Raw genomic sequence first — 19,653 nt, forward strand, 5'->3', positions numbered from 1 at the left:
ATTCACTCAGTAAATGGTTAGGGAATACAATTTTAATATTGGGTTAAATTAGGTTAAAATAATCTAATTTTAATATTAGGTATGCAGGCTTTATAAATAGTATTAAATATAATCTTGTCATACATTTTTTGGCCCAAACAGAGGTGAACTTATTATGGCTGTCTACCCTTCTTCTGGTACTATGGTTGAACAGGATTTGACTGTTTCTATTAATGTGAAGAAAATAGGATGACAGAATGAAATAGCAGGTTTTGGAATCTCATTTGAGTCAGTTTACTTTTCTTCTTTTTTTAATGAGAATGTGTATAAGATGGAGGTTGGATGAATTAGGTGAAAGGACACTTGTATATAGTGTATAGTATATATTAGTCAGATTATAAAGAAGGATTGTATCACATGGAATGAACAATGGGAAAGAGGAAACAAAACCAAACAAGAAAAAGACAGAGAGCATGTAGTTTGCTTCAATCTGCATTCAAACTCTGTTCTTTCTAGTTCTGTCTCTGAATGTAGACATCTCTCTCCATCATGAGTCTTTTGGAGTTGACTTGTAGTCCTGCATTGCTGAGAAGAATTCAGTCTATGAAAGTTGGTCATCACACATATGTTGTGTCTGTAATAGTGTACAGATTTCTCCTGGTTCTGTTCTTCTCCCTCAGCATCAGTTCATATAAGCCTCTCCAGGTAAATATGAAGTCCATCTGCTCCTCGTTTCTCATGTACCATAACTTGTTTAGCTATTCCCCAATTGATGGACACCCCCTTAATTTCCAATTCTTTGCCACAACAAAAAGAGCTGCTATAAATATTTTTGTATATGTGGGTCTTCTTCCCACTTCTATGATCTCTTTAGGATAAAATTCTAGAAGTGGTATTGCTGGGTCAAAGGGTATGAAATTACTTATAACCCTTTGGGCATAGTTCCAGATTGCTCTCCAGAATGGTGGAATCACTTCACAAATCCACCAGCAATGTATTAATATTCCATTTTTTCCACATCCTCTCCAGCATTTATCATTTTCCTGTTTTGTCATCTTAGCCAATCCGGCTGGTGAGATGTCATACCTCAGAGTTGTTTTAATTTGCATTTCTCTAATCAATAGTGATTTAGAGCATTTTTTCATATGCTTATTGATACCTATAATTTCATCCTCTGAAAACTGTCTGTTCATATCCTTTGACCATTTCTCAATTGGGGAATGACTTGTATTCTTATAGATTTGACTCAATTCTCTGTATATCTCTGGATATTTTAGAAATGAGTCCTTTATCAGAGACATGGGTTGTAAAAATTCTTTCCCAATTTTCCATTTCCTTCCTAACCTTGATTACGTTGGCTTTGTTTGTACAGGAGCTTTGCAATTTAATGTAATAAAAATTATCCATTTTGCATTTTATGATGCTCTCTAATTCTTGTTGGGTCATAAAGTCTTCTCCTCTCCACAAATCTGACAGGTAAACTATTCCTTGCTTTCCTAGATTGCTTACAGTATCAGCCTTTTTACCTAGATCATACACACATTTTGACTTAATTTTGGTATACGGTGTTAAGGTAATGGTCTATGCCCAGTTTCTGCCATACTATATTCCAGTTTTCCTAGCAGTTTTTGTCTAATAGTGAGTTCTTATCCTGAAAACTTGGGTCTTTGGGTTTATCAAACAGTAGACTACTATAGTCATTGACTGCTGAGTCTCGTGTACCCAATCTATTCCATTAATCCACTGCTCTATTCCTCAGCCAGTACCAAGTAGTTTTGATGACTGCTGCTTAATAATACAGACTAAAATCTGGTATAGCTAGTCCACCTTCCCTAGCATTTCTTTTCATCAATTCCTTTGATATTCTGGACCTTGTATTCTTCCAAATGAATTTTGTTACTATTTTTTCTAGCAATATAAAGTAGTTTTTTTAGTAAATTGATTGGTAGGGCACTAAATATATAATTTAATTTAGGTAAAATTGTCATTTTTATTATATTAGTTCGACCCAGCCACAAGCAGTTGATGGTTTTCCAATTACTTAGATCTGACTTTATTTGTGTGAAAAGTGTTTTGTTAGTTGTGTTCATATAGATCCTGGGTTTGTTTTGGCAGGTAGATTCCCAAATATTTTATAATATCTACTGTAACTTTAAATGGGATTTCTCTTTCTCTCCCTTGCTTTTGAATTTCATTAGACATATACAGGAATGCCGAGGATTTATGTGGATTTTATATCCTGCAACTTTGCCAAATTTATTTATTGTCTCAAGTAGTTTTTTACTTGATTCTCTAGCATTCTCTAAGTATATCATCATATCATCTGCAAAGAGTGATAACTTGGTCTCTTCTTTGCCTAATTTGATTCCTTTGATTTCTTTTTCTTCTCTAATTGCTACTGCTAACTTTTCTAATATCAGATTGAGTAAGAGGGGTGATAGTGGACACCTTTGTTTCACCCCTGATTTTATTGGAAATGCTTCTAGCTTCTCCCCATTACATATAATACTTGCTGATGACTTTAAATAGATGCTACCTATTATTTTAAGAAAGACTCCATTTATTCCTATATTTTCTAGTGTTTTTAATAAGAATGGATGTTGTACTTTGTCAAAAGCCTTTTCTGCAACTATTGAGATAATCATGTGGTTTCTGCTAGTTTTATTGTTGATATGATCAATTATACTGATGCTTTTCCTAATATTAAGCCATCCTTGCATTCCTGGAATAAATCCTGCCCAATCAAAGTGTACTATTCTTGTGATAAGTTGCTGTAGTCATTTGGTAATATTTAATTTAAAATTTTTGCAACTATATTCATGAGGTAAATTGGTCTATAATTTTCTTTTTCCTTTTTGTCTCTTCCTGATTTACCGTGTTTCCCCGATAATAAGACCTATCCCGAAAATAAGCCCTCCCCGTACTGTGTAAGATTCCTCTAAAATAAGCCCTCCCCCGAAAATAAGCCCTATTGAAATTGCTACTGTAGTGAAGGTGATCCCCTGCGCTACATGCTACATTACGGTACCCTCTGTATGCACCGCCCCCCCCCCCCGGGTGAAACGCATGCCGTGCTCCGAGCTGCATCCAATCAGAGCTGTAGCAGTGAGCGCATCATCCTGTTCTTCCCCAGTGATTTGCTTATTGAATAAAGGTACATTTTTTTGTTCACATTTACCTGTTTATTAAAATTGCTGTCAATGTTCATTAAAATAAGCCCTCCCCTGAAAATAAACCCTCTGGTGTTTTTCTGGCCAAAAAAATTAATAAGACAGTGTCTTATTATCGGGGAAACACGGTAGATATCAGTACCCTGTTTGTGTCATAAAAAAATTTGGTAGGACTCCTTCCTCACTAATTTTCCCAAGTATTTGTAGAGTATTGGGATCAATTGTTCTTTAAATGTTTGATAGAATTCATTAGTAAATCCATCTGGCCCTAGAGATTTTTTTCCTGATGACTTGTTCAATTTCTTTTTCTGAGATGGGATTATTTAAGTAATTTACTTCCTTTTCAGTTAATATGGGCAACTTGTATTTTTGTAAATATTCATCCATTTCACTAAGATAATCAAATTTATGCACATATAATTTGACATAATAATTCCTAATTATTGTTTTAATTTCCTCTTCATTGGAGGTAGATTGACCTTTTTTGTTTTTGATACTCATAATTTGGTTTTCTTCTTTTTTAAAAATTATATTGACTAAGACTTAAAACCAGCTCTTAGTTTTATTTATTAATTTCAAATTTATTGATCTCTCCTTTGGTTTTCATTATTTCTAATTTAGTATTTAATTGGGGATTTTCAATTTGTTCTTTTTCTAGCTTTTTCAGTTGTATGCCCAATTCGTTGACCTACCTTTTCTCTAATTTATTCATCTATACACTCAGAGATATAAAACTTCCCCTAAGAACTGCCTTTGCTGCATCCCACAAATTTTGGTATGTTATCTCATTATTGTCATTCTCTTGAATGAAGTTACTGATTGTTTCTATAATTTGTTGTTTGACTCACTCATTTTTAGGATTAAATTGTTTAGTTTCCAATTAGTTTTTAGTCTATCTTTCCATGGCTTTTATTGCATGTGATTTTTATGGCATCATGATCTGAGAATGATGCATTTAAGGTTTCTGTGTTTCTCCACTGAATTGTGAGGTTTTTATGCCCTAGAACATGGTTGATTTTTGTGTATGTGCCATGTACCGCTGAGAAGATATATTCCTTTTTATCCCCATTCAGTTTTCTCCAGAGATCTATCATACCTCCCCTCTCTAAAATTCTATTCACCTTCTTAACTTCTTTCTTGTTTATTTTGAGGTTAGATTTATCAAGTTCATAGAAGGGGAGATTAAGTTTCCTCACTGATATAGGTTTGCTATCTGTTTCTTCCTCTAATTCCCTTACCTTCTCCTCTAGGAATATGGATGCTATACCACTTGGTGCATATATGTTAAGTAATGATATTGTTTCATTCTCAATGGTGCCTTTTAGCAGGATATAGTTTCCTTCCTTATCTCTTTTAATTGGATCAATTTTTGCTTTTGCTTTATCTGAGACAAGGATTGCTACCCTTGCTTTTTTTACTTTAGCTGAGGCATGATATATTTTGCTCCAGCCTTTTACCTTTACCCTGTGTGTATCCCCCTGTTTCAGATATGTTTCTTCTAAAGAGCATATTGCAGGATTATGGTTTTTAATCCATTCTGCTATTCGCCTCTGTTTTATGGGAGAGTTCATCCCATTCATGTTCACAGTTATGATTACTATCTGTCTCTTTCCCTCCATCCTATTCCCTCCCCTGTTTATACTTTTATTTTTTTCCCATTCTCCCTTCCCCTCCTTAAGAGTTTTCCTTTTGACCACTGCCTCCCTCAGTATTCCCTTCTTATCAGACCCCCTCTTTTTTCCTCCCTTTCCCCCATACTTTTTCCCTCCCTTCTAACCCCCCCCCCTTTTGTAGCCCTTCCTCCTTTCTACTGCCTGTAGGATATGATAGATTTTTATACTGAATGTAGTTTGTTATTTCTTCTTCGAACCAAGATTGAAAGGAACAGATCTCATGCAAAGCTCTTTTCCCTCCCTTCTTTCCCCCTATTATGATATGTTTTGTGTCTCTTCTCCATAGAGTCCTATACTTAACTGGTTTTGTTACTCCCTCCTTGCCCAGAACCAATGAGGGAAAAGTTTATATAATGTTCTTCTCCCTTCCTTCTTTCTCTCTACTATATTGTTTTTATGCCTCTTTGTGTGGCATAATTTACCTTTTTCTTCTTCATTCTTTCCTTTTCTTCCATTGCAGTCCCTTTGTAGCCCTAAATACAGTTTATTTTTAATCATCATTTTGTGTAATTTATACCCATACCCTCTATTTGTCTATAAACAGTTTGCTCTTATTAAATAACAGGGTGTATATGTTTGTGTGTGTGTGTGTGTGTGTGTGTGTTTGCCTTGTTTACCTTTCTATATCTTTCTTGTGTCTTGTTATTGGAGGTTGAATTTTCCACTGAGCTCTGGGTTTTACATTAGGAAGGTCTGGAAATCCATTTGATGTTGAATGACCATCTCCATGCCTGGAAGAATATGTTCAGTTTCGCTGGGTATGTGATCCTTGGTTGTAACCTGAGCTCTTTTGCCTTGCAAAAAATTATTTTCCAGTCTTTCAGTGTAAAGGCTTCCAGTTCCTGTGCGATCCTCACTGTGGTTCCACAGTGAATTGTTTGAATTGTTTCTCTTTGGCTGCTTGTAGTATTTTCTCATTTACCTATAGTTCTGGAGTTTAGCCACAATATTTCACGAACTTTTCATTTTGGGATCTCTTTTAGGAGGTTACTGGTGGATTCTCTTGATTTCTATTTTACCCTCTGGTTCTAGTATCTCAGGACAGTTTTCCTTGATGAGCTCTTGGAAGAAGTTGTCCAGGCATATTTTTTCATCATGATTTTCTGGGAGGCCTATGATTCTCAGATTATCTCTCCTGGATCTGTTTTCCAGGTCAGTTATTTTTCCATGAGATATTTTACCTCTTTTTCTAATTTTTTGTTCTTGATTATTTGTTTGACTGATTCTTGATTCCTCATAGAGTTATTTGATTCAATTTAGTTGATTCTGGTTTTTAGCAAATTATTTTCCTCAGTTAGCTTTTGGAGCTCCTTTTCTATATCACACATTTTTCTTTTTAAGTAGCTGATTTCTTCATTGTAATGCTTTTCTAATTTTGCAATTTTGATTTTAAAAGAATTATTCGTTTTGTCTTCTATCTCTCTAATTTGGTTTTCAAAGTTCTTTTTGACCTCATCTGCTGGGCTCTTCCCAGGCCTTGTCTTACCTTATTCCCAGTCTTCAGACGTCTCCGGATTCTTGTCTCCAAGAAATTACCCCCACAGAACACCCAAGGACACAGAGGTTACCAAGCGAGGCTGCTCTTTATTCAGTTACATCTTAACAGTGTGGCCATCAGAAGAAAGCAGAATGGAACCGTGGGACAGAGAGAGCGGGACAGAGAGAGAGAGAGAGGGAACCTCCCCTTGCTTTTTCCCTAATATCCTTATCATTCTTCTTTCTGTCACATGCCATGGGGGAGCCAATCATGCACTCTCCTGAGTGCAGGGCAAAGGAATATGTGTTAAGAGGAGTCCATGTTGATAAGGCACGTTCAATGCCACGTCGGCCTTTCCCAACCTGGCAAAGTCGGCTCCCACGGCCCTGCGCTCAATGCCATGTTAGCCCTTTCGGCCCGGCAGAGTCGGCCTCCACATCTCCAAGCTCCTGCCCCTCAGAGATTGCATGCACCCCCTCTGACATCTTGTGACTGCCGCAGTGCCTCTCACACATGCGGCTCCATCACTCATCTAAGAATGCTTTCTGTGTTTGAGACCAGTTGCTTGTCTAGGCTTCAGCTGTGGGTGTGTCTGTTTCCCTCTGAATTTGGTTCCTCCCTCTCAGGATAGTAGGACTCCAGAGTCTTTGTCTTTGCAGTCAGCTTTTTACACATTTTGAGACAGGGCTCTAGCCACATCCTTCCTCCAGGGTTCCTAAACCTTTATTGTTTAAAATTTTTCCCTGGCGCAATAATTGCTATGTTTTCCGGGTTAAAGGGGGCCATTGGAGCAACCAGAGTTCACTCTGCCATCCTGGTCCCTGGAAGTCCTGATAGAGCTTTTTAAATTTCTACGCTGTGGTTTGGTAGTCCCAGGAGTAGCTGCTGCCCCTGCCAGGGGCCCTGCATTTGGCTATTTTCCTGCTCAGTCCTGTCCTAGCCCTGTGGTGATAGGCCTGGCAGTGGCCCTTGTGGTTGGTGGGTCAGCTTGCCGCCATGTTGATCAGGCCTCGTCTGGGCCTCTGCATTGGCCAGGGTCGTCTTTTGGGCCTCTGCACCAGCCAGGCCAAAATGACTTTTGATACTCCAAATGTAATAGCTGTGGGTGTGGAGTCAACACTGTCTCCCTCTGAATTTGGTTCCTCCCTCTCACGATATAAAATTCCCTGTCCAATGACCAAATGATTGATCATAATGCTCAAGCATTATATTGGTCTTGATATTCTTGATATAAATGAAACAAGAAAGGGAGAAGGAAATTTCCATTAAATAGAATAATGACAACAGCAAAGCTGTTACTTTATAATACTTTTAAATACTGTCCTTTAGAGAACTAAAGAAATAAATTTCTTTATGATAGTGTTATTCAGTCATTTTTGTCATGTCATCCTCTTCACCCCTTTTGGTGTTTTTTTTTTAGGCAAAGGTACTGGAATGGTTTGCTTTTTCTTTCTCCAGCTCATTTTATTAGGTGAGGATCTGAGATAAAACAGGTTAAGTGACTTTCCCAGCATCACCAAGCTAGTAAGTATTTGAGGCCAGATTTGAACTCAGGAAGATGAGTCTTTTTGTCTTCAGGCCCAGTCCTTTAACCTTTGTGCCACTTAGTTGCCCCATATAATGACTACATAACTATAAAGAAAAGCACTGTTTATCAGGTACTACCTGGATAAAGATTCAGCAAAGGAGACAGAGAAGAAAAATTCAGGGAGGAGGAAAGCACAATATTGTAAAAACCTAGAGAGAAGAATGTATGGCGATAAGGGTAATTGATAGTATAAGAAAGAACAGTTTAGTGAAATGATGAAATCAGAAGCCATACTTGAGAGAGTTAGGAATAGAGAGGAAAGGAAGTGAAGTCACCAATATTAGATGGCCTTGTTGGGGTGTTTAGTCACTAAAGGGAAGAGAGATATAGGATGAATTAAGAGAATGATTTTTGAAAATTGGAAAGACATGTAGGCACTAGGAAAACAGACACTAGGCAGGGAGACTGAAGATAAATGAGAGAGTGGTGGTGATAAGAGGGAGCAGTCTGATGAAGAAGATGTGTTAGAATGAGACTACTTGTGCATTTGGAGTCATTTGTCTTATTCATTTGTCTGTAGCAGCAAGCACCCTCACATACCCAGGATGACTGCTCGCATAGGTTCTTTGATCTGCCTTTCTAAAGGAATGCAACTCAAAAAAGGGTTAACAGTCTTACTTTAATCAATCAAACATATATCATTTATCTAGTTCAGGGGAAGAAGTCAGCACCCTGAGCTTCAGAGAATACAAACAAAAGTTACAAGGAGATAAAAATACAGACAGAGAAAATAATACAATTCAGAAGACAGGGCTTCTAGCTGTCTGACCATTACATCTATACCTAGTTAGTCACCAGAGAGAGAAGCACCAACATCTGGGTTTTCAAAGCTCAGCGACTGCCCAGAGTCTCATCTGGCCAAATCATACAACTCTTCCCAAAGTGAGCCCCCAAGCAAAACCTAGCCTCAGAGGTATATATAGCCTTCTCCAGAGTCAGAGAACATTACAACCCATGTGTTCACTTGACTACAAAGTAACAAAAGTTCTCCCTTCCTGAAAAACAAGCCTCCCTCAAAGCCAGCTTTTCCTGTGGGCTCTGCTCCACCCTTTGGCAAACTCTTCCTACCACAGGCTCCATGTGACTACATTCAGCCTGTTAGGGGGTAGAGTTTATTTTTAAATCAGGAAAGGTCCTCAAGTTCAACTTAGGCTTATTAAGAGGTAGGGAAGATCTTCAAATTCCCATTCCCATTACACCACCTCTTGGTGAAACTGAAGTGAAGTTGAGTAGTGACAGAATGCATCTGAATTATTTGAGATGAAGAAGAGGGTTGAAGAAGCAGCTATTGTTGCATGACCTTAGTTGTTACCCCATGAAATATTAGGCAGAATTCTCAGCAAATAGGTTTAGGGGAAGGGGAACTATGGAAGGTTCAAAGAGAGATGTAAAAGTTTGGAAAAGCTGCTGTGGTCAGTGATATAGTTTATTGTTATTGTTGTTGTTGTTTGTCCTTTGTTCTCAAAGAGGACCATGACATTAGGAAGATGATGCCATGGCTTGCAAGTGAATTGTATTTAAGTGAGGGAGAGCTGTGCAAGGTCACTAGCCTTACTTTTTTCTTTGGAGCTATCTCGGTCCAGTGGCAAGATATGTATCAGGACGACTGGAGAAGGCCACAAGTGAGTGAGATAGTTTAGGGAGAATATAAAGTGTATTGCCTTGCTGTAGAGAAGGCCCATGTTACTTTTCAGTAGTACAAAAACAAAACATAATAATGGGTAGAACATAAGAAATGACCTCAACACTGGTAACAATGATTTTATACTGTTTAATTGCTAGAGATATATTACCACAACAAGAAGACCAAAAGAGATCAGAAATTGCTTTTGTCATTGATCACATGACTTGCTTCCCAGGTGGAGAGAGATGGTTGTCTAAGGCAGTTTGGATTTATAAACTTGTATGTAAAATATTAAGGATGATGGGTGATTATGCTTATTGTCATCTCAAAGCAGAGGGAATTAGTGGAGTGTAAAGCCAGTGTAATGAAAATTTGGCAAGAGATACAGCTACCTAAAATCATCCCAAGAGCATTTAAAGTTGAAAATGAAAGGAATATGACAAATAGAAGAAAGATGGAAAAGATATGTAAATATAACAGAAAAGACAGTGAAACCGTCACACATAGACCCTAACCTTGTGTACCATATATTCTTATAAGAGACACAAATGAGAACAAAAGTGGAAAAAGCAATCAGATTGCACCGAGTATATATAGAAGACATACAATTATGAGGGAACTGGGGCATTTGTAAGGTATCTAAAGGTGGTTAAAGATACAAAAATCATAGAAAAAAATCTCTGACCTTATACCTAGAAAAAAAATTGAGAAAATATCATCATTGACTTGTATATCTGCTTTCTTACCAACATGCAGTCTCTATTCAATTTTTCACTTATGCACACTTTAGGGACATCCTATATGAGAGTATCAGTAGGAAACGAGTAGAACTTTTTCAAACAATACTCAGCAGTGGACTACATCTTTAACATTTCACAGATTGAGAAATATAATTGATATAAGATTCTGTTGTGTTTATTGTTCAATGATTATGAGAAAAATATTTGAGTAGAGCAAAGCACCATTTTTTTCAAAAAACTTTTTCAGAGAATCTTTTTCAACAGTTTATCTCTTGTCCATATGTAATCAGAATAATTCATGATTTCTTAAAAGACAGAATAATGAAAATAACCTTATTGAGTAATCATCCTATCTTCATAAACATCAAGTGAGGCAGAAAATAGTAAGGCATAGAATTGTTAAAGGTGTTTTTGTGATAGGAAAACTATTGCAGAGTCCATATTGATGAATGATTTCTCTGTGGATGGTGAGATGAGGTCCTCTGGGTGCTCCTATATGTAGATGACATTGTGCTGTTTTTATCAAACCCTGAAACATTGGAGAGTCTCCTAGAAGAGAACTACAGTGACCTCAGAGTTTGATTTGACTAATCACACAGAAAAGACCAAACAGATGAGGAATGTCTGTTGCTTAAATTAAGACATGAAATTGCATAGACAGAGTATAGAGCTGGTCCATCAGTGTGCATGTTTGGGACAGACAATACACATAAGCAGATTAGCTCTGGAATTGAATTGAGAAAGAATAGACTGATTGCCTTCAGTAAATGCAAAGCTCTTTTAACCATCCCAAACTTTGTATGAAAATAAGGCTTATCTTTTTCTTTTAATTTTAAAAAATATTTTTTAAAGTGGTATATTTTCCTTGATTATATGCAAAAACAATTTTTAGCATTTCCGTTTATAAAAGTTTGAGTCCCAAACTTTTCTCTTTCCCTCCCTCCCCTCCCCTCTTCTTAAAACAATTTGATATAGGGTATAGATTAGATATAGATATAGGGTATAGATTTAGATTGCATATAGCAATCATGTAAAATGTATTTCCATATTACTCACAGTTGTGAAAGAAGAAACAAACCTAAAGGGAAACAACATGAAAAAAATAAAGTGAAAATAGTATGCTTCTCCCTGCATTTTTTGCCCATCAGTTCTTTATTTGGATATACATAGCATTTTCCATCATGAATCTTTTGTTGTTGTCTTGGATCATTCTGTTGCTGAGAAGAGCCAAGTCTGTCAGAGTTGATCATCAACAGTGTTGCTGATACTGTGTACAGTGTCTTCATGGTCCTACTCATTTTACTTTGCATCAGTTTTGTACAAGTCTTTCCAGGTTTTTCTGAAATCTGCCTGCTTATCATTTCTTATTGGACAATAGTATTCCATTTCATACATTTACAATAGCTTGTTCAGCCATTCCCTAATTGATGGTCATCTTCTTGATTTCTAATATTTTGCCACCATAAAAAAGGCTGCTGTAAATATTTTTGTACATGTGGGTCCTTTCCTCTTTTTTATGATCTCTTTGGGATATAGACCAAGTAGTGGTATTGCAGTTTGATTGCACTTTGGACATATTCCAAATTGCTCTCCAGAATGATTGGATCATTTCACAACTCCCCTAACATTGCATTAGTGTCTAATTATCCCACGTCCTCCCCAACGTTTATCAATTTTCTTTTTTTGTCATATTAGCCAGGCTGATAGGTATGAGATGGTATCTCAGAGATTTAATTTGCATTTCTCTAATCAAAAGTAAGTTAGTATTTTTTCCAATTTATTTATTTATTTTTAGTTCTCAACATTCATTTCCACAAGATTTTGAGTTACAAATTTTTCTCGTCTTTCCCCTACCTGCACCCCAAAATAGCTAGCCTACTGAATACCCCTTTCCCCAATCTGTTCTCTCTTATATCCTTCCCCATTCTTCTCCCCTCCCTCCCTCTGTTAAGGCAAGATGGATTTCTCTACCCCGGTGTCTGTATGTCTTATTTCCCAGTTACATGTGAACAAAACAATTTTTCTTTATACACATTTGTTTTTAAAACTTTTGAGTTCCAGATTTTTTTCCCTTCTTCCCTCCTCATCAACTCCCACTGGGAAGATAAGCAATTCAATATAGGTTGTACGTGCGTAATTACACAAAACATTTCTGTAATAGGTATATTGTGAAAGACTAAGTATATAAAGCTTCCATTTGCTCCAATCTAATTTGAAGGAATTATTCTCTTCAATGAATTTTTGAAATTCCTTTTCCATCTTGTGAATTGTGCTTTCTAAGGTATTCTCCTCATTGGCTTTTTGGGCCTCTTTTCCATTTGTTAGTTTATTTATTTTTTTTGTTTTTTAAATTTTTTTAAATTTAAATTTAAAAAATTTTTTTGTCTTTATTAATTTGTTTGTTTACTTTTAGTTTACAAGACTCAATTCCACAATTCCTTGAGTTTCAGATTTTCTCCAGGTAAATATGAAGTCCATCTGCTTCTCATTTCTTATGGCACAATAGTATTCCATTACATTCATATACCATGACTTGTTTAGCCATTCACCAGTTGATGGGCACGCCCTTAATTTCCAATCTTTGCTACCACAAAAAGAGCTGCTATAAATATTTTTGTACATATGGGTCTTCCTCCCACTTCTATGATCCCTTTGGGATACAACACTAGAAGTGGTATTGCTGGGTCAAAGGATATGAAATTATCTATGGCCCTTTGGGCATAATTCCAGATTGCTCTCTAGAATGGTTGGATGAGTTCACAAGTGCACCAGCAATGCATTAGTGTTCCAGTTTTTCCACATCCTCTCCTGCATTTGTCATTTTCCTGTTTTGTCATCATAGCCAATCTGACTGGTGAGATGTGGTACCTCAGAGTTGTTTTGATTTGCATTTCTTTGATCAATAGTGATTTAGAGCATTTTTTATGTGCTTATAGATATCTTTAATTTCTTCTTCTAAAAACTGTCTGTTCAAATCCTTTTACCATTTGTCAATTAGGGAATGGCTTGTATTCTTATAGATTTGACTCAGTTGTTTGTATATTTTAGAAATGAGGCCTTTTTCAGGGATATAGGTTGTAAAAATTCTTTCCCAATTTCCCACTTCCCTCTTAATCTAGGTTACATTGGCTTTGTTTGTACATAAGCTTCTCAATTTAATGTAATCAAAACTATCCATTTTACATTTTATAATGCTCTCTAATTCTTGTTGATTCATAAAGTCTTCCCCTCTCCACAAATCTGACAGGTAATCTATTCTTTGCTTTCCCAGATTGCTTACAGTATCAACTTTTATACCTAGATCATGTACGCATTTAGACTTGATTTTGGTATATGATGTTAGATAATGGTCTATACCCCAGTTTCTGCCATACTGTATTCCAGTTTTCCCAGCAGTTTGTGTCAAATAGTGAGTTCTTATCCTGAAAACTTGGGTCTTTGGGTTTATCAAACAGTAGATTACTATAGTCATTGACTGCTGAGTCTAATATGCCCAATCTAATCCACTGATCCACTACTTTGTTTCTCAGCCAGTACCAAGTAGTTTTGATGACTGCTGCTTTATAATACAGATTAAAATCTGGTATAGGTAGTCCACCTTCTCTATCATTTCTTTTCATTAATTCCCTTGATATTCAGGACCGTTTGTTCTTCCAAATGAATTTTGTTACTATTTTTTGTAGCTTTATAAAGTAGTTTTTTGGTAAATTTAGAGTTAGTTTATTTTTTAAGGTGTTATTTTCTTTATTACTTTTGGAGTTTCCTTTAGCAAGCTGTTGACTCACTTTTTAAAAATTTTATTTTTGGGATCTTTTTCAGGAGCTGGACTCTTGCAACCTCTATTTTGCCCTCTGTTTCTAAAACAGTAGGGCTGTTTTCCTTGAGAATTTTTTGAAGGATGATTTCTCGGTTCTTTTTTTGATCATGGCTTTCAGGTAGTCCAGTAATTTTTAAATTATCTCTCTTGGATCTATTTTCCAGGTCAGTGGTTTTCCCAATGAGATATTTAACATTGCCTTCTATTTTTTCATTTCTTTGGATCTGTTTAATAGTATTTTGATTTCTCATAAAGTCATTAGCTTTCATTTGCTCCAATCTAATTCTGAAGGAATGATTCTCTCCAGTGAGCTTTTGAGATTGTTCTTCCATCTGGCAAATTTGGCTTTTTAAGGCATTTTTCTCCTCATTACCTTTTTGAGCCTCTTTTGCCTTTTGTGTTAGTCTATTTTTTAAGGTGTTATTTTCTTCAGTCAGGTTATGGACTCTCATTTCGTAATTTTCATGCATTGTTCTCATTTCTCTTCCCAATTTTTCCTCCACTTCTCTTATTTGATTTTCAAAATCCTTCTTAAGGTCCTCCATTGCCTGTAACCAGCTCATATTTTTCTTGGAAGCTTTTGATGCAGGAGTTCTGACTTCACTGTCTTCCTCCTGTTCCATGCTTTGATCCTTTTTGTCTCCAAAATAGGGGAATAAAGTTGGGTTGCTCTGTTTACTTTGCTTCCCTCGTTTGCTCATGTTGTCACTAAATTACTTGACTTTTGGGCCTTTTGCTACAGTAGAACTCTGCTGCCAGACAGGGGAACTTCGTACGAAAAGCTGGGGTTTTCTCAGCTGCTGAAGGTATTAGTTGGGTGCTCTGTCTGAAACCTCTACGTACTGTGGCAAGCTGGTCACACACCCCAGGACCTCCACCCTAGGCTGCAATCCAGATCCAAGCAGGTGAAAGTAAGAGCTATTACCCCTCAGACTGGTCCCTTGGTCCCCCTACAAACTGCAGACCAGGAGCTGAAGCTGCCAAGTGGCGGTGGCTTCATGGCCGCTGCTTCTCAGCGGCTTCTCTCCCCAGTGGCAGAGGCTGACCGCATTCCCAACTAGGGATCTCAAAGTCCACACTGCACTGACCTCTCACTGTGTCCTTAGCATCTATTTGTTGATAATTCTGGAAACTGCCACAGCTGCTGGTGATCTGAAGTCCCTCCAGCCAGAGGCTAGTCAGGCCCGCCCTGGGGCTAAAACCTTAGTCTCCCTGGTGGCTGGGTGGGCTCCCAGAGGGCTGCACTGGCCGCTTTCCTTCTTTCCAGCTGGGCTGTCCTCAGTGGGAGGTTAGCTTTTCTGTGACATTTTGTGCGTTCTGTAGCTCCAAAGTTTGTCTAGAGTCAACTTTTACATGAATTGGAGGAGGTGAGAGCCAGAGCTCCAAGGAAGTCCTGTTTCCCCTTTTCTTGATTTTCTTGCATCATTCTCATTTCTCTTCCCAATTTTTCCTCCACTTCTCTTACTTGCTTTTCAAAATCCTTGAGCTCCTCCATGGCCTGTAACCATTTCATATTTTTCTTTCGAGCTTTTGATGCAGGAGTTCTGACTTCATTGTCTTCCTCCCATTCCATGCTTTCATCCTTTTTGGCCCCGAATAATGAATCTATGGTAGGATCACATTTCCTCTGCTTGCTCATGTTGCCAGTCAATTACTTGACTTTTGAGTTCTTTGCCACAGTAGAACTCTGCAGAGTGAAGAGCTTTGTCGCTGGAGTTTTTGCAGCTGTTGGAGCAATTAGGAACGCGCCCTCACTGAAGCCCCCACAAGCTCTGCCTCTGGCCACGCACCCCAGTACCTCCACCGAAGAGCACAATCCAGATCTAAGCAGGTCAAAGCAAAAGCGATTACCCTCTGAATGGTCACTTTGTCCCCCTACAATCTGCAGGCCAGGAGCTCCTGAGCCTTCCATCCCCCCCTGTTCCAACATAGTTTCGCACTGACCTTTTACTTTGTCTTTGTCATGTATTGGTTGAGAAGTCTGGAAACCACCACAGTTGCCTGTGATTCACTCTCCTGAAGTCTGTTCTGCCCACCAGTGGTTGGAGACACCCTGGGGCCAAAACCCCAGGACTCATGCGGGGCTGGGCTCAGCTCCCAGCATGGTGAGATAGTCCCTTCCTGCTGGCCTGCTGGGATGCCCTCAGCTGGAGATTTGTTCTTCTCTGTCACTTTGTGGGTTCTGTAGCTCAAAAATTTGTTTAGAGTCATTTTTTACATGTATTGGAGGAGGTGAAAGCTGGAGGCGCGGGGAAGTCCTGTTTCTACTCTGCCATCTTGGCTCCACCCTAGACTACTTTTTCATATGCCTATAGATAGCTTTGATTTCTTCATTGGAAACCTGCCTCTTCATATCCTTTGACCATATATGAATTTTGGAATGACTTGTCTTCTTATAAATTTGACTCAGTTCTCTGTATATTTGAGAAATGAGGCCTTTATCAGGTACACTAACTGTAAAGACCGTTTCCCAGTTTTCTATTCTCCTTATCTTGGTTGCACTGGTGTTGTTTGTGCTAAAGCTTTTTGATTTAACGTAATCAAAGTTATCTGTTTTATATTTTGTAATGCTCTCTGTCTCTTGTTTGACCATGAATTCTTCTCTTCTCCATAGAGCTGACTGGTAGGCTATTCTTTACTTTTCTAATTTGTTTTATGGTATCACCTTTTATGGCTAAATCATGTGTCCATTTTGACCTTATCTTGGTATATGGTGTGGATGTTGGTCTATACCTAGTTTATTCCTATTGTTTTTCAGTTTTCCCAGCAGTTTTTGTCAAGTAGTGAGTTCTTATCCCAGAGGCTGGGGTTTTGGGGCTTGTCAAATGCCAGGTTACTATGGTCGTTTACTTCTGTGTCTTGTATAACAAACAGCTTGTCTTTTTAGTATCTACATTCTACTGGCATTGATGTGTCAGTGAGACATGGAATACAATAGTCACTGAACATATTTTGCTTAGGTAGCACCTGTATGATATCTTTCCTGGTCCTCCCCCACCCCAACTGCTAATGCCCCTCCCTCAAAAATTTGCTTTGTATTTATTTTTCTGTTTACTTATTTATGTACATATTTTATCCTCTGATAGAATGTAAGCTCCTTAAAGGGCAAGGAGAGTTTAATTTTTATCTTTGTATCATCAGTGCCTGGTCCCTGATAAATCCTTGTTGGTTAAGTGATTAAAATTTAAAACGAATATCACATGGAGAGCAGTGAAGAAATTTGTAGTGGGTGTGAACAAGATATTATCACATGAAGGATGCCATTAGAAAGATGACAGCCTGGTCATATCATGAGTTTGTGAGATTACAGTTCAACAAACAGTGTTCCCCTAGTGTTCTCAGGATATCAGGAGAAAGCCAGGAAGCCCTTGAGTATACTGGAAGAGCCCTTCATGGTAAACTTATGTGGAGACATTGATGAGTTGCACATGGTGGTATAGATAGGCTGATACATTGTTTGAGAGAACTCTGAAATTGATAAAATTTATTTATTTGAGGTATTGTTAAAGTTCATTTATGTGGAACAGTTCCATATCATTCTTGAATGATTCCTGACAAGTGAATATTAATTTATTTTGTAACTCACTAGTGTATCTTGGTAAAAGTTTAAAGATATATGGACTTTTGGACAGAATGAAATTATTAGATGGTTGGTGGATTTTAAGTTATTTATGGCAGTTTCCATTATTTTTATAATAGCTTTAATATTTATATTGAGTTTGTTTTTGGATAGGACCTGTAATTTTATAGGTACAGGGAGCTCTTATTAAGGAAAGTCCTCACAGTATGAGAGGTTTGAGAAAGTGCCAACTTTAACTTTTAGAAAGTTGCCTTGACCACTGAAAGTGTTAATGACTTGCTTAAAGTCATATGACCATTATGTGTAAGAGATACGTTTTGAAAGGTTATTTATTAGAGGTTTAATCATTTACTAGTTAGTGTATCTTTTGCATATGCTGATTGTTATACTATATAGAACAGTAGTTCTTAGACTTTTTTTGCTGAAGTGTCATACTGTAAGGAAAGCTAGGAAACTCATATATTTGTAATAATGTGCTGTAACACCCTTTGAGAACCAGTGCTGTAAATCATATAAAAATATTTGTTCATAGGTTTTGTTTTTGACTCTTGGTTATTACAAGGGCAAGTTGATTAATTATGAAAAATAAGCCAATAATGGTATTTTTTGTTTTTGCCTATATTCACTTTAGAAGATTAATTACATCTTTCAAATTGACTGACATATTGTTTGCCACATTAGCCCATGTGATATCTTATATAATACAACTTTGAATGATGTAGTCAGAACCATGTTGGGGTAAAAAGAAGATTCTTTACCTACTTCCAGTATGGCTATTTTAATAAAATGTTCTTTTATTTGTGTTTCTATCAAAACAAAATGAATTTATAGGTGGGTAGCTCTAAAGGAATGGAGGAACTATATAAACCATGAGGTTGTTATTAGTAAAAAAGATAAAAATAGTTCCTGTATAAAACAGATATGATATCATTAGTACATTTTGTACTATTTAATTTCATAGTTAAACTGTGGGTTAGGGAATGGTGATGGTCTTACTATTCATATCTGTATTCCCATAAAGTGCATGAATTATCTTATAAACTGATTTATGTATTTAAAATGTCTTTTAATATTTACTTATTAAACTCTTTAAAGACTAAGATTTCACAGTCTACCTAAAAAATACTAGACTTCTGATATGACAATATTATTAAACCTGTTACATTTCTTTTTTTTTAAATATGCTTTAAGACTTTTTTCCATTAAACATTGAACAGAATGGCTATAGAAAATTTAAAAGGTATAAAAAAGCCTTTAATTTGTGCAAGACATAAATTTTTGAAATGTCTGAAAATTAATGCTTATTTGGTCTGTGAGGGATTTGTTACATTGGAATTACAATAATAAAAAATTTACTTGTATCTATTTCGAGTTGTTTAAATAATGTAAAGAAACTACACAATTATTTTAGAAAATGAAAATTTAGTTTTTGCCATTTCATTATTGTCTTTTATGAGCAGTGTGGCTCTTATGATAGAGATTTATTTTGCCAGTTTTGATTTGGAATACCTTATGTTCAGTCTAAGGCACACTTTTGATACTAAGTTTTTTTGGTCATTGAAACTCTTAGTCTTGATTGAGAGAATGTTTTTAACTAAAAAATACCTTAATTGCTAAAAGAAAAGTCTTCGGTTTTTATACATTTTCCCATCTGTCAGTTGCTTGCTTAGAACTATATTCCCTGCCATCTTCATTGTGCTTCATGTTCAGCACGTGATGCTTCAGCCTTTCACACTTTGTAAAGTTGAATTACATCCATCCTTTCCATGGTGCTATGTTAGGATTTTTTCTGTAACTCAGCTGCCATTTACCTGAAGAATATGGTGACGCAGTATTGGCCAGATCGAGAACCCCCTCCTGGAGAAGCAATATTTCCATTCAACATTCATGAAAATGATCGCCAGCAGATTCGAGATAACATTGTCGAAGGAATAATTCGGTCTCCAGATTTAGTGAGGTACATTATACTCTCTCTCTCTCTCTCTCTCTCTCTCTCTCTCTCTCT

General features: G+C 36.9%; 1 protein-coding gene across 3 annotated transcripts in view; it reads left to right on the forward strand.

Moving 5' to 3' along the window:
- Positions 1–19,653, forward strand: part of IPO8 (importin 8) — a 214,906-nt gene that overhangs the window by 43,678 nt on the left and 151,575 nt on the right. Inside the window, exon 3 of one of the 3 annotated variants that reach the window (XM_069094877.1) lies at positions 19,449–19,605. The exons of 1 other annotated variant lie outside the window; for it this stretch is intronic. In XM_069094877.1, the coding sequence (XP_068950978.1) occupies positions 19,449–19,605 (157 nt within the window). Of the gene's footprint in view, positions 1–19,429; positions 19,606–19,653 lie in introns of all 3 variants that reach the window. One more of the 3 variants, XM_069094878.1, reaches the window with a different exon arrangement.

Source organism: Petaurus breviceps, unplaced genomic scaffold (genome assembly GCF_028583685.1).
Source record: "Petaurus breviceps papuanus isolate PSGF00001 unplaced genomic scaffold, PetGlider_PUasm1.0 221, whole genome shotgun sequence".
In the NCBI taxonomy this organism is placed as follows: Eukaryota; Metazoa; Chordata; class Mammalia; order Diprotodontia; family Petauridae; genus Petaurus; species Petaurus breviceps.